At 42.2% G+C, this 14435-nt stretch overlaps 2 protein-coding genes across 5 annotated transcripts in view; one reads left to right on the top strand and one right to left on the bottom strand.

Moving 5' to 3' along the window:
* LOC134747587 (uncharacterized) overlaps positions 1-14435 on the top strand; it is a 179199-nt gene that overhangs the window by 25561 nt on the left and 139203 nt on the right. The gene's annotated exons all lie outside the window — the stretch shown is intronic.
* LOC134747570 (amyloid-beta-like protein) overlaps positions 2679-14435 on the bottom strand; it is a 173738-nt gene continuing 161981 nt past the window's right edge. For 2 of the 3 annotated variants that reach the window (XM_063682158.1, XM_063682156.1), the window contains 15 exons: positions 13998-14133; positions 12981-13202; positions 12354-12545; positions 11753-11907; positions 11298-11405; positions 10620-10745; positions 9963-10100; positions 9537-9683; positions 9026-9121; positions 8366-8548; positions 7638-7829; positions 7080-7175; positions 6364-6465; positions 5559-5708; positions 2679-4994 (listed from right to left, as the gene is read on the bottom strand). In XM_063682158.1, coding sequence (XP_063538228.1) covers positions 4884-4994; positions 5559-5708; positions 6364-6465; positions 7080-7175; positions 7638-7829; positions 8366-8548; positions 9026-9121; positions 9537-9683; positions 9963-10100; positions 10620-10745; positions 11298-11405; positions 11753-11907; positions 12354-12545; positions 12981-13202; positions 13998-14133 — 2154 coding nt within the window. In that variant the 3' untranslated portion in view covers positions 2679-4883. The remainder of the gene's footprint in view (positions 4995-5558; positions 5709-6363; positions 6466-7079; positions 7176-7637; positions 7830-8365; positions 8549-9025; positions 9122-9536; positions 9684-9962; positions 10101-10619; positions 10746-11297; positions 11406-11752; positions 11908-12353; positions 12546-12980; positions 13203-13997; positions 14134-14435) is intronic. The other variant, XM_063682157.1, reaches the window with a different exon arrangement.

The raw sequence follows: 14435 nt of genomic DNA, 5'->3' as shown, positions 1-14435 counted from the left end.
GGCGGCTCCGATATAGGGTAATTGCGCTAGTTTCCGTCCATTCTCTAGTTTTCGTCCACTTGACGGATTCGCAAATAATATATTTCATTTTTTATTTTCTATTTGCGCAATATAATTTTTATGTAGATAGATATATTGTTTAGACATTAAGGATTGCAATAAGTTCAAATTTGTGCAGAATTGTAGGTGTATATTCAAATTTCGTCAAGTGGACAAAAACTAGAGCTGGACGAAAACTAACGCAATGACCCTATCTGATGGCAACTGTTCTAAGTAAAGCGCCTTGAAATCGGTAGATGTCGCGAGACCGAATGAAATATCCAGAAGAATCGGAAGTAGGGATTATAATTTAGTGACATCTATGTTCCTGTTAGAAAACTTCAGTAAAGAGCACTTCCGTAACAAATACATATTCGAATATTTCAACCAAGTCAATCTTATAGCAGTTTAGTCATCTACTCAACCCTGCACTAGATGGCGGTATCAGGGGTTGAAAAAAATGGTCTGTTCGGAAAGAGAAGAGTCGTAGAATGTATTGGGCCTACATAGTATATACAAGTACAACATACAAGGTAAGAGAAACAATATTCATATAAAATGTTATACTACGCAATTTATGGTTTGCATGTCCAATGTATTTTCTCTTTCACTTATAAATTTCGGTATTTCGCCATAGCCTCCTTGCTATGATGCCCACATGCTGCCATAACCCGACCATGAAAAAATGCCCGGTCGGTGATAAAGATAAAGCATGGCACTATTTTCTCTTTCCTCTTATAGGAATCGCAATAAGACTATCTTTCTCTATCAAAGAGTGTCAGGTCCTTGGGCCCCATACATTCCACGACTCTTCTCTTTCCGCACAGACTCTACATAATTGAAAACCAAGACTAATATTCCGTCGAAAAAATTTCCAAAATTACCAAATTTCCACATGGTAAAAAAAACTTTTCAGATATATCCGAGCCCTTTCCCAACTTTTTAGAACCGCAACTCGCCCACTGAAATGGCTCCTCTACACGATGGACCATCATAGTGGGCCACTAAGATGGGCCAGCGTATAGAGGGTAGTAGTGGTTCAGATGGCTTATGGCGCGGCGGGATGGGCCATAAGCCATCCGACACCACTACCCTCTACACGCTGGCCCATCTTAGTGGCCCACTATGATGGTCAATCGTGTAGAGGAGCCGTAACGATGCCCAAGATGACGAGGGCTCGTTTCGTAGAGTAGGTACTGGGTAGTAAATCTTCGGGCGCATAAAACCCAAAAAAGTGGTAAATATTATTACAATAATACCTATGTAAATGAAGGGTACACGGAAATAACATGTCGTCACTTTTTTTCGAAAATGAGATTTTAATCTCAAAATATAGAGTCCTCAATGAACTATTAGTTACAACTTCTGTTACCGCTGCAATTATAAACATAACTCCTTTTTTTCTCACTTTACAATCACTACTACACGAAAAATAATATGGTTAATTACCTACATCGTTCCTTTCAAACAGCGTTAACTCAAAATGTTGTCACAGTGACTAGACATGTTCTTTCCGTGTACCCTTCAAATAAACAATATTATTTACATCGAATCCTAGCCATTTTCATAAAACATGCCTTTTGGCGTATATTTGCTGGTAGGAATGGTAAGAACTGTGGCTTCCAAACCAGTGGTCGTGGGTTACGTTTTAAATAAATGTACGAACATGTATTGTATCATTGGATATTTATCATATAGTTTATCATTTAGTCCACGTTGGAGGCATATTGTGCAGACGCAGGTGCGTCAGTTTGAAGCTAGGCGGCGCACAGAACTGGACGCTAAGCGCGACGAGCTGAAGGCCAGACCACCTGTGGCCATACGTTACAATTATGTCGGAGGGGTGCTGACCTGCAGCGAGTGTGGTCGCACATTCGCTGCAAAAATTGCCTATGTCAGTCACCTGTGAGCGCACCAGCGACGCTCTCAGCGGTAAAACGCAGTCGCTGTGGCCGAAATCGGCTAGGTGATGATGATGATATAGTTATAACCTTTTTAGGGTTCCGTACCCAAAGAGTAAAAACGGGAGCCTATTACTAAGACTCCGCTGTCCTTTTGTCAGTCTGTCAGCAGGCTGTATCTCATGAACCGTGATAGCTAGACAGTTGAAATTTCCACAGATAATGTATTTCTGTTGCCGCTATAACAAAAAATACTAAAAAGTACGGAACCCTCGGTGCGCGAGTCTGACTCGCCCTGGGCCGGTTTTTTTAAACCAGTTAGGTAGCCGAAGCCGGAATCTAAGGTTAAAGTTATTTGGGTTATTCGGGCTTACCCTGTATAGGCTCGTGATTATTTGCCATTAGAGCATTTAGTAACTGAAGACGCCTTGTATGTCATTTTCTGTAGGTACAAAACATCCTGCCGATTTTTGGGGGAAGAGTACGTCAAATGTATGGCTATTTGTAAATACGTAACGATAAACGTCAGTCCGTACTTACAAAAGGTGCAAGATTTTCGGCTGAGGGTAAGCTATTAAATGCGACTCCGGTTATTAAATAATGGTCCAAGGCCATGCCTCACGTCTTATCTATAATAAATAAAACTGTTTCTTAATTTACCGCCAATAACAACACCATTTTTTAAATTTCTATTTATTGATTCAATTTGAACTTCGAACTCACAATAAAATGCAGCACAGTAAACACAAAAATCATCAAACCATTTATTACTTATTTAAAATACATGAAAGTGACAAGGAAAGGTACAGAAACCAGGTATTCTACCAACATCAAATATTATTGACGAACCACAAATATACAATACTTGTTCAATTTAAAACACCCGATTTTTAACGGTGACAGCTGGATTTTGAGCAAAAACTTTTCAATAAAAAAATACGTGGTCGACTGTAAGTTCCAGTTTATTAAAAATACACAGCGATTGATGCGGGATTAACTTACGTTTTAAACAGTGAGTAACTTATGTAAATGCGGTAAGACAAGCCGCGGGCGCTTTGCCTACTCGCCGCGCGCGGCGCTGCGTTCGCCTCACACTCGGCCATCCTGCTTCAACACTCGTCCTCGCGCTACTGCGGCGCGCACCGAGTAGCGCCGTGGCGCTTCTGATATGACTTCCTTATGTAGTAACGCCACTACGCCCGAAACGAATAGAATTAGTGTATATAAATTAGCTTATGTAACAAATAAGCTTAAATGTATATAATACTGAGGCAGAATTACATCTTAACTACGGCGTAACATTAAGTGTGGTACGTGGGATTAGACACGAGCGCAAGCCCTTACCTTAAACGGACGAATGCGATATATAATTATATTTTGCTTTATATCTATTTATCTGACGCTAAAACATCTATAATAATGTATTACTTTTTGTACATCTACTTATATAATAACCGTACATACACTTACTAAGCTTATTTGCTTCGCGACCGAGTACCCAAAGTGTGTACACAACCGTAGCCGAAAAATTGCCGAATTATTCTAGATGCTTCTATGTTGTTGACTAGATAAACGAAGCTTCACTTTATGATTTCGCAAAATTGTTACGACAATGAAAAATTTCGAGCGGATGATTGGTCCGCCGATATAAACACACGTTGAGTACAGGGCGCTCGGGAACTGTGAGTATTGTCCCGCGGGCGAGCGGGAAGGGGAGAGCGGAGACTCGGAGGGTCCGAGGGAGACAGAGAGACGACAGGACTAGAAGAGACACGATGACTAGAAGGAGACTAGAGTGAGCGCTCGCCCGCGCCGGCTTGGCCGCCCGTCCCTTCGCTAAGTACACATTAATTATTAAAATATATCTTCGCACTTTATTACATAAAATTCACGTTATGTTCTACCTACGTTAAAAAAGTAAAGGAAAGCGGGCTTTAAGAGTAAGTAATTTAGGTTCGAATTTGTACGCGGAGCCTATTTACACAGCGTACCATGGACGTTTGTTGCACTCACCCCGGTGACAATGTTCAATGGGAAAAAGACATTATTACTAAACTAATATTACATGAAAACGGAAAAAATGAGATCAATCATGAAATGTATCAAGTGATAGAAGTCTTAGAATTACAAAAGAAGGTCTAAAGTAAGTTACTCATTGGACACTGTCACCGAGGCTGCGGCCTCAAAAACTTAAATTTAAAACTCCACTACAAGGTGACACATGAGTATCTAGGACACTAGACAAAAACTTAGTCTAACCTTATGAAATAATAATAAATATTTTGGTGCCAAAAATAACAACAAATACCAAACGATACTCTAAAATATCCTGTAAAATTGCGAATAACCGCAAACTCAATAATGTTTACTAATCACACAAGCTTTGCAATATCACCTCAAGTAACCAAATAATAAAGCTGGTATTGATAAAATCCTACATCACTCAAGTGAAAATCTCTTGTAAAATAACTCTACTGTGATGTTGTTACAGTTTAATTTACAAAAGCCGTCGTGTTGTGATAGATGAACCTCCCACCGGGCATAAAGTACTAAAGGGACACACACATTCATTCCATAAATAATTAAAGGGCAAAGATTTAGATGTGAAGGGTGAAAGACCCTGTATAGGGATAACTAGCACACGCCACAACAAATCGGAAAATACGAAACACACTCGACTCAACGTGACCTTGTATTGGGATATGTACAGGTCTGATCCTTGCAGTGGTTGAAACTGCGTTTTCAATGCCATATTTAGCGGTCCGACCGCCTAACACGACGGGCTAGTCTGAAGCAAATGACAATCTAGTAGAGTCGTGTCGACAGACGTTCGACCGGTCGGATCGAGTGATCGGATTATAAATATGGCACGGGCTAACACGTATAAGCTACCGATAAGATCCTCGAGACGGTGCGACCCGGGCGGGAGGGGATGTCGGCCGCTTACTCCTTGACCTCGAAGTACTTGTAGGTGGGGTTCTCGTAGCCGTTGATCTGCATGTTGGCCACGTGCCGCTCCTCGGGGGTCGGGGCCACGGCGCCGGTCTGCTCCACCTGCAGAAACATTACTATCTGTGGTCAATCATGTTGTGCTGGTGTCAGTTTGTAAGGACGTATTAGTAGGAATCTGCCGAACCCTACACCGTAACAGGTGACGCAATAATTGCAATTAAGTATGTTAAATAGGAGAAAAGGGAAATGTCTCGTCTTACGGCACTACAGACACCTAATTTCATAATCTTTGAATCTGGAACTACCACCTCAGGGTCAATCATTTAACAGTTAGCAGTTACATTGGAATTTAGATTATAGGAAAAAGAATCCCCAGATACGCCATTTTACGGTATCTGACGAGGTTAAATTTAAGCTGATGGCATTCATATATAAGCGTATGGTGAGTGAACTAGAAAAAAAGTACTTGGTTGAGGATAGAGTTAATTAGCGCGTCGTCTTAGAGATTCAAATATTAATATGAAAGTCATCGTAAAATTAGTTAGTAAAATACAAGGGCTGAAGTGTGGAGCATAGAAGTCTGAATGGGCCATGTGAGGGCCGAATGATGTTCTAAATATGAATGTCAGTCTAAAATGTGTGAGTAGTGCAGAGTTGTAGACTAACCTGCACGAAGCCCTGCGGGGCTTGCCGGTCGCGACGGCGCGCTACAGCCAGCGCGACAGCCGCCGCGGCCGCCAGCGCGGCGCCGCCCACGCACAGCGCCGGGTACAGCGCGCCGCTGCCGCCGTTGCCCGAGCTGCGGATCGTGTACCCCTGCGAACACAGTGCAACATTACTACACTGTATATCTGAACTGCCCGCTTCGATAGTCTGCCCGGTTTGATGTGATGAGTGATGAAGCTCACGAACCATCACCGAATCTGCATTATCTAAATCTAAAATAATTCAATTCAATCAAACATCATGCGGGATTACACCTATTTGACTCAGCTGGTCAGTGTTCAGAAAATGTCGATTCTGACACTCGACAAAGATAATTTTCCCTAACAATGGGCCTAATAAGAAAAGTCAAGGTCACATAAATGTTATAGAAGATAAAATTGCTAAACTTGATCAGTAGGTATCAGTTCAGTAGGCAACTCGAAAATTATAATAAATGAATTGACAAACAAGTGAATGAAACAAAATTGTTCTTTTCCTAATCTACAAGGTGAACGCCCCCCACCGTTAATATAGGGATTCAAAGTAGCCCGAGTTGCTATATCACTCCTCCATCTACTCATAGATCTGTGAGCCAGGTCTGTGGAGGGAGGCTTACCCAACCTCAGAATATTTGTGAGTCGGCCTTTAGAACGAGGGCTATCTTCTAGGATAAGTTTACGTTATCTCCTAACGTCTCGCTTGCCGACATGTCTGTCCAACCTAGGCTTACAGTTGCAAGCAGACAAAAGTAAGTATTTAAACTCACAGGCTGAGAGTGCGACACCTCGTGCTTGAGCGCGTGCGCCTGCGGCGGCGGCGCGCGCTCCTCCGCCTGCTCCAGCGCTGCCCGCAGTCCCTCGCCCTCCGTCTGCAAACATCGATTAGATAATCAGAATTGATTTGACTTCCAAATGATTAATAACATAGACCTTCTCAAACAAAAATGAAAAGACAAAGAAGAATTGCAAATTACGTTATGGAAACAGAGCGACGTTTGAGAGCTCTCTTACACGGTCACGGTTCGCACCCATCGTCGTTGAGAATTCTAAATCCATTATGTACTCGATTTTTGATTGAAAATTTTTTTTACCTAGCAACAGTAGCAACAAAATACATAAGGTATTAATTAATTTGGTTAAAATTGCGCACATACTGGATTGGTCATTCTCAACGACGCCATTTGTTTTAACACTGTGCTTTTAATTAATGTATGGCTGTCGGCTGTCGGCGTCAGCGTCGAGCGTCTCCCTACGCTTAGAGGGAACTTACACAAGGCATGACGAACTCATGTAGTATCCTGTAGCTTATCTGATGATTTCTGACTGCGGAACTCTAAGTTTCCGTAAGTAGTATGCAGGATTTAATGGAGGACAAGTGTAAAGAGCAGGATAGACAAGTGTTAAGGCCAAGGAGGAAACTTACAGGAATACTAAGAGGGAAGGGGTGCAGGGGAGCTTAAGTTAAAATTTCTTCATTTCGTACCTCGCTAGTGGATCGCCGGCTGGATGTCTCGCCCACAACGTCGGTCTCGCCTGTCTCAACCTCTGGCACCTCAGTAACCGTGCTGGTAATGAGCTCCTGCCAAGCAAATAATCAGGTTATAAGGAGGCAGTTAAGGTTTTTAAAAATTGTAGAATTAATGTAGCTTATTATTACTGAGGGCATTTTATGTTGAAGGATTGGCACAATCAATCAAGACTTTACTTTACGTACATTGCATTGCAACTAACATATTAGAACTGTCAAAATAAAACCTTACATTACACGATTGTTTCTCATTTTCATCATTATCAAGGTCCCAATATTTACTTCGAAACAACAGGCAATAATAACTCAAAGAGACCACACAGTTTTGGAAAAGCAACCTCGTTAGAACCTGTTCAATATAGAAACGTTTGTATAAAACATAGGGTCCGTCTACGCCATGTACTATGACAAGTCTGCACCAAGCCGTCTGTAACGGCGGCAGCGTTCGCTAATATTTTAAGTATCGTAGTTGACTGCTGAGTGAATTAGATCAGTCCGCTAATGTAAACTTACAGTAGTGGTTGTCTCCTGTGTGTAGGCAGCACGGGTGGTGATGTCGTGGACAGAGACGGACGACGCGGCCGGGGCGGGCGAGGAGGACGGCAGCGGCGCCTGCGTGGTGGGCGCGAGCGTGGTCTCCTCCGAGTCCACGACCTCGCTCACTTCGTCGTCGGTCTCTTCTGTCTCCTTCACACCGTTGGAGGTCTGGAAAATGAGTTGGTTGCCGTTAAATTGATAGTTGCCAATGTAACAATCATGAAAAGAACAAACGTGTTCTCAAATACTGACATTAACAAATGCTGGACGTAGTTATTCGTAGCGTCTGCATATGATCGGCGACATTCGATCGAAAACTTTCCTCTTTTCAAAAATATACAGTGGCATATTTATTTCGAATTTCCCCTTCATTCCACTCCTCTAAGCACCACAAATTAGCAGGATAGGATCAGATGGGACAAATCCCGTTTTTTAGTGGAAAAAGTGTAATCACTGTGGAAAGGTTTTTAACTCTTGCGCCATAGGTACTTGTGTTCTGTAGGCACACTTATTTCAAGTGGCCCAATGCCTGTACGTCTACTGCCAAATGAGTTTGCCAGACTGTAAACCTCTAGTTATCCAAAAACAAAAAAATGCCAAGACAAATTCAATTAGTCAAATTACAAATACAATTAAAGGAAAGGAAGGCCTTTATAGGCCTCTGGGAGGCTAGAAGATATTTAATTGTCAATACTAATACTAACCCTAGCCCTCTCTTCCTGGATATCTTGTCGCTGACGGGTGCGCTGGTCTCTCTTGGCGCTCAGCTGTTCCCTGGCGGCCTGTTCCCTCTGCACTTCGGCCTCGATGCGATCCAGAAGCAGCTCTTCGGCCTCGGGGGTCATTGACATTAGAGATACGGCCATGTCGTCTTTGGATTGCATGGACTATGGGAAAAACAGACTAGATCAATTCGGCAAAGTAATTTACTCTGATGGTATATTGTAACATGATCAGCCAAGACTATCTCCTTGAATTTAAATTAGACAGAGTGCGACAACGTTTCACGTCACATTTATAGCTTACACGAGAGCTTCGAAGATTTAAAACGAAGCGTGGAAGGTTAGTTTGTATACTTAAAAGAGAATAAGCGCCACTTGCGCCAGCCAGGGTCAAGCCACTTATCCGGGGTTAACCGGTTAAACCTCGAGTTACTATGGTTACCAGTACAATATTTATTTGTGATATAATTAAAAGATGTAAGATGTGTAGAAATAAGTAACAAAAAATTGTGACCTGTAATACTTTATTACCAATAAATTATGTCTATGTCTATGTCAATTTAACACTGGGTAACGGTTTGACCGCCTAACCCCGGGTTAATGGGATGGTGCAAGTGGCCCTTAGTAAAATAGAAGGCTAACCTGAACGTAATCCTCAATAGCAGTGCCAATGTTGTTATATAGATGTGGGCGTCGGCGCAGAGAGGACAAAGCACGTTGGAGGGCTCGGTCGGCGTCCTAAAAAAAAAAATTAAAAAAAAAAAAAATTACGTGTATAGTGCGACATATAATAGTAGAAATTAAATAAAATATTTAGAACAAAAAAATTCCATACTAAATTGTTGCCATGTTTAAGCAGTTTACGTCAAAAATGTGACAGTTACGTAGGAAGTGGCCCCCTAAATAATTTTCTTTTTTTGTTGGACTATACATAGTTATATATTACCTATTGAGGACAATAATTAAATTAGGGATAAAAATACTCGGTATCGCGCATCCCAATAAAAGAAAAATAAGTTCACAACAGTATGTAGACTGTTTCAGACTGCGGGACCAGAAGGAAGCGACGCTTAACGCTTTGTTAGTCCCATCTCCAAAATGTTGCTCAGAGCAGGAGAGCGGGCGCGGGTCAATATAGTGTAGGTAGCATTACCTGCAGCCGGTCGGCGGCGCCGGCGCGCTCGGCGGCGGCGGCCTCGCGGCCGGCGGCGGCGGCGCGGCGCCACGCGGCCAGCGCGCCGCTGCGCTCGGCGGCCAGCGCGCGCACGAGGCGCTGCAAGCACTTCTGGACGCGGTGGGCCTGGAATAGTTAGGTTGCGTTATTTCAAGACCATCAATAACATTTCGGTGTAGATTTAAGCGTCTGTTTGCGTAAGTATTGAAGTTAATGTATTGCTGCATTTTAATAAATTGATGATTCAGAATATCTGCCAAGTTAAACCAGTTTGACAGCACTAGCTTCCCTCGAATGCGGCTGACCAATCATCTGACTGCTTTTTAGCCATAATTAGCCGGTAGATCCCGTAATACACAAATAAGTACTGCTAGACCCTACATTAGTTACACCGGTTGGACATACATTGGGCGGCGTGTCCCGAAGTGAGCGCGTGTAGCAGGCGAGCGCGGTGCGCCGGCGCTGAGCTAGGTGCGCGAGCACTCGCTGTTGGTGCAGGGCTGCAAGCCTCCGGCGTTCGGCTACGCCTTCCTCCTCGAGAGCCTGCAAAAAGGACCGTATTTTTAAAGACTAAATTAGCATACTAATTAATAAGACAGCTTTGTCTTATAACTGATATTGTAGGCAAAATAACAAAAAATCATCGAAGCGCGATAGCTCCCGCGTCATTGTAAAAACTAAACGATTATTCGAACCATACAGAAAGGGCACTCGAAGCACAAGGTTACACACCGGATCACAGAAATTAGCATTTTTAGGCATTTCCTTTATATGTTTTTTTAAATTTTTAAGTTAAATACCAGGGATCCATTTCATGAAAACTTGTAATTTTTGTAACACAATCAGAATAAGAAAGATTTGTAACTCCAGAAAATCAAATCTAGATAAATTATGGTCTGGAAGTTATGGTCATGGCAAAAGAAAATTGCAATACTTTCGTTCACATTGGGACTAACATAAGAGTACACATTGTTGGTAGTTAATTGTTGGGTAACTTACCCTAGTGGTATCTGCTAGTATAACCAAAAGATTGCATAGAAGAATGTTTTTCATTAGTGTTACCTGCACGTTAGCCTGGAACTTAGCGGTCATGCGTTGCCGGAAGGTCTGCGCGGAGCTGGGGTCCGAAGTCATCATCTGCTGGTATCGCTCTTCAAGTTCGGACCACTCCTTCATCACTTTGGTGATCTGATAAATAAATGTTATATTAACTTTGTTGTAGAACCAAAAGGATAAGTATGTTGGTCATACTGAAAAACTTGTACTATGAGTTGAAACCAACACAGACATAGCGAAACAAAAAAAAAATTACTGTCGTTTAGACATCTAGGATTAGCCGACTCAATTTTTCGCGATTTTATTTGATTTATTTTCGCGGTTTGTCGTGATTATATTTTATTTTGCGGTTTGTATCTATCAGATGCAGGCCTAGAAAAAGAGTGGCACGACAGTATCTCGCCCGCGAGATAGACTACCCGACCCCGTCCCTATCTACATAACTAATCCAGTCAGACAAAAGATGGGTAGTCTATCTCGCGGGCGAGATACTGTTGCGCCATTCCTGTGCTAGGCCTACTGTAAACGTTGTTCGGTTAAGAATATCTACCATATATTCAGCTTAGAGAAAGAGTAGCGTAACGGACTCTGTGTATGACCACTTGGAAACAAATTTGACAATGTATCCTTCGTATACATGTTTTACAATACTTTGTACAGTAGAGATAAGTAAGGCTAGCTTACCTTCTCGCGATGGGTTTCCTCAAGGCGCTGCTGAGCATCCTTGTAGCTCTGGTGTTCGGTGCGAGGGTCGAAGTGGGAGAAGTACGGGTCAGATGTTGCCGTAGAAGCCTGGAATATTACATCGTATGGATAAGTTTTAAGAAATTTCAGATACAGCTAAACATGGAACTCATAAGTGAACTGTAATTGTAACCGAACAGATACAGTGACAAGTTCTAGTGTGTCTGTTAAATACATAACAGTGTCCATTGTCTATCGACACTATTAAAAGACAATTATAAAACGTTCTTGCAAAGATTTAAGATCACCGATGTCCAGTTAAGACTGGTGCTTGGTGATTCAGGCCGAGACCAGGCGTTGGCTCCAGGGATTTTGTGTACCAAGTTCCTAGGTTAGACCATTTATTGAGGGTTCGCAACCATCATCCTATTAGCTGTATAAAGACAAGTTCTTACTGTGGTGGTAGTGGTGGTAGTAGTGGTAGTGGGGGTGGTGGATGGCGCGGACGAGGACTCGGGCCGAGGCCAGGCGTTGTCGTCTCCATCTGTGTAATCATCGTCCTCATTGTCATCGTCTCTAGATAGATCCGCGTCTTCATCTTCATCCATGTCTGAAACAATATTGGGACGCAATGAGATTTAATTAAGTATTGCTCTAAATTGTTATGCCGGCCTTTATCTTTAGCGCGTGACGATAACTCGACACGCGCTGATCCACTTAAGATAATGTTTGAATAGCCGTAGATAAAGTAAAATTTAATATTAAGATAGCACGAATGTATATAAGCACTAGTTAATACGGTTTAAATTTAGTATGTTTACTCGCCAATGGTAACTTATCAAGTTATCACCCGGTCGCTGTCCCTAAAATTGTGCTTTATGTAATTAATTTGGCCCAGAAATGGAAGGTACTGAGTGAGTTAAAGCGTACATACATGAGACTTTCCTGACATTAAATTCATAATCTACAAGCGGACCATTCGCTTTGCGATCGCATGACTCGCATGAGGCTGAAAGCTCTGTCGAATTTAAAACACTAAAGTGACTATAAACTCACCGTCATCAGCATCGTCGTCATCATCATCGCTCAAGTTCAGGGTGTCGTCATCGTCATCATCATCAAGCGCGTCATCGTCGTCCAACAAGTCATCGTCCCGCTCATCCATGGCCGCTGATGCCGCCAGCATCTCCTCGCCTCCCGGGCTCACGGGCACGCCGACGTCCATGGGCTTGTGCATTTTCACGTTTTCTGTAATATAAATAAAATAAGATATTACAAGCGATGTAGCCAGACAAAATGATCAACCCCAGGTTTTCCGATACTTCAATTATTTTATCTATTTTGCAATATGTCACGTTCGGCTATGATACTATGCAATTGATACGTCACACTATTCTTACCATGGACATTAGACCTTTCGTTGCTTACTTCATTTGCACAACAGCCACACAACGCGGCTTAATGTCTACTTGGAGGGCTTCATCAGATTGTAGATAACTATCCTATGCGATAGAGAACAACATACTAATAAACTAGAACCAAGCTGATTCGGCAAGCTATACCGGCATTGTGAAATTTAGTCGTAGTCGCGTTCCAATGGGCCAGCAGCAGCTTTTGTTGTAGATCTGGTCGGACAGACAACAAGAATGACAATCGTGGTAGTCAAAGAAACAAGGACCTTACCCTTAAAGTGCTTCGGGCAGCACACAAACTCGACTCCAGAGAACAGGCTGATCCCGCAAGGCAGGAGCATAGCGAAGGTCCTCAGGCGAAGACCACGTTGCGCGCAGGCGCGGCCTGCAGTGGCGTTCCAGCGGGCGAACTGCCAGCAGCGGCTCTGGTTGTGGATGTGGTCGAAGAGACAGCTCTCCGGCACCAGCAGAGCGTCCGATTGGAATGGACCTTCTGCCACCAAATTGGTAGTTAACAAAGGTCAATGCACAATGTTAGTTAAAATATGTTACATGATTAGTATTAAGGCTAAAATGTTACTAACAAAATATGGATCGCTTTTGATCTGAAATAAATATTTCTTTTTTTATTAAATGTTGTTGTGCGTAATATGGTTGCAAACTGAGTAACATTGAAATGTTAACTAATTTACGTAAACGTAAATGTAAAAAATTTCAAGTTAATGATTATCACTCTTCTCTTATTCTTCTCCTTCCCTTGTCCCAACTTCATTTGGGGTCGGGGCTTAATAATTATCACTAGAGTTCGTCTAAACTAACTTTGCACCGTCCTTGCAGTGACAAATTGTGGACGTGAAGATAAACGTTTTCATAAGAATTTGACGTTTATTTTGGCACTATTACACTCTGCCACTGCAAAGTCTGTGTAGATTTAGCTAAAGCTTGGTCGAACTCTAAGGCTCTCTTGCACCATCTCACTAACCCGGGGTTAAGCGGTTAAACCGTTAACCCAGTGTCAAATTGTACCAGTAACCATGGCAACTCCGGTTTTACCGGTTAAACCGGGTTAGTGAAATGGTGCAAGTGGGTACCTTTAGGTAACAAAAATAAAGATTGACAGGTCAAATCACTTCTCAGTAGGTAATATGAGTATGATCAAACCACCTACACTGTGAAAGTTTTCGCGATTTATTTCATAGATTTAGTATTCATAAATGACAGAGGTCTAATTTATTAGTGATAAATCACTAGTCATCATCCTAATTCCAAAGAGTAAAGCAGCACGTACCAAGACAACGGAAAGGCTTGACCCATCTGGTGACCTTGCACTTGGCGGCGTTGCCGGAGCCCAGCTTGCACCAGTTGCTAACCTTCACGTAGTGTGACGCCTCTACGATGTTCGTGATGTCGTGGCTCGGATACACCTGGAATAGAAGAATGATGATTGAGAACACAAATCAGCTTTATGGCTTCATTTTTATTAATCCGTATATACACGCTGTAACATGAGGATACCGAATAATTTTGACAGCGTATTCCTGAACATATTTAAAGACTAAAATATCCTATAAACTTTTCTGTAATTTGCCTAGTTTCAGAGTTAATACCAATAAAAAAAACAAGTTTTTATTGTTACATAGTGCAAAACGCATTTTTGATGTCGATGTTGCCACTGTGGGACGTAGTCTAAGTATAAGTAACCTTATTGATAGATGTCAAAAAGTGA

This window comes from Cydia strobilella, chromosome 15, assembly GCF_947568885.1.
Source record: "Cydia strobilella chromosome 15, ilCydStro3.1, whole genome shotgun sequence".
NCBI lineage: Eukaryota > Metazoa > Arthropoda > Insecta > Lepidoptera > Tortricidae > Cydia > Cydia strobilella.
The sequence above is the reverse complement of the archived record's forward strand: the minus strand, read 5'-3'. Positions and strand labels throughout refer to the sequence as shown.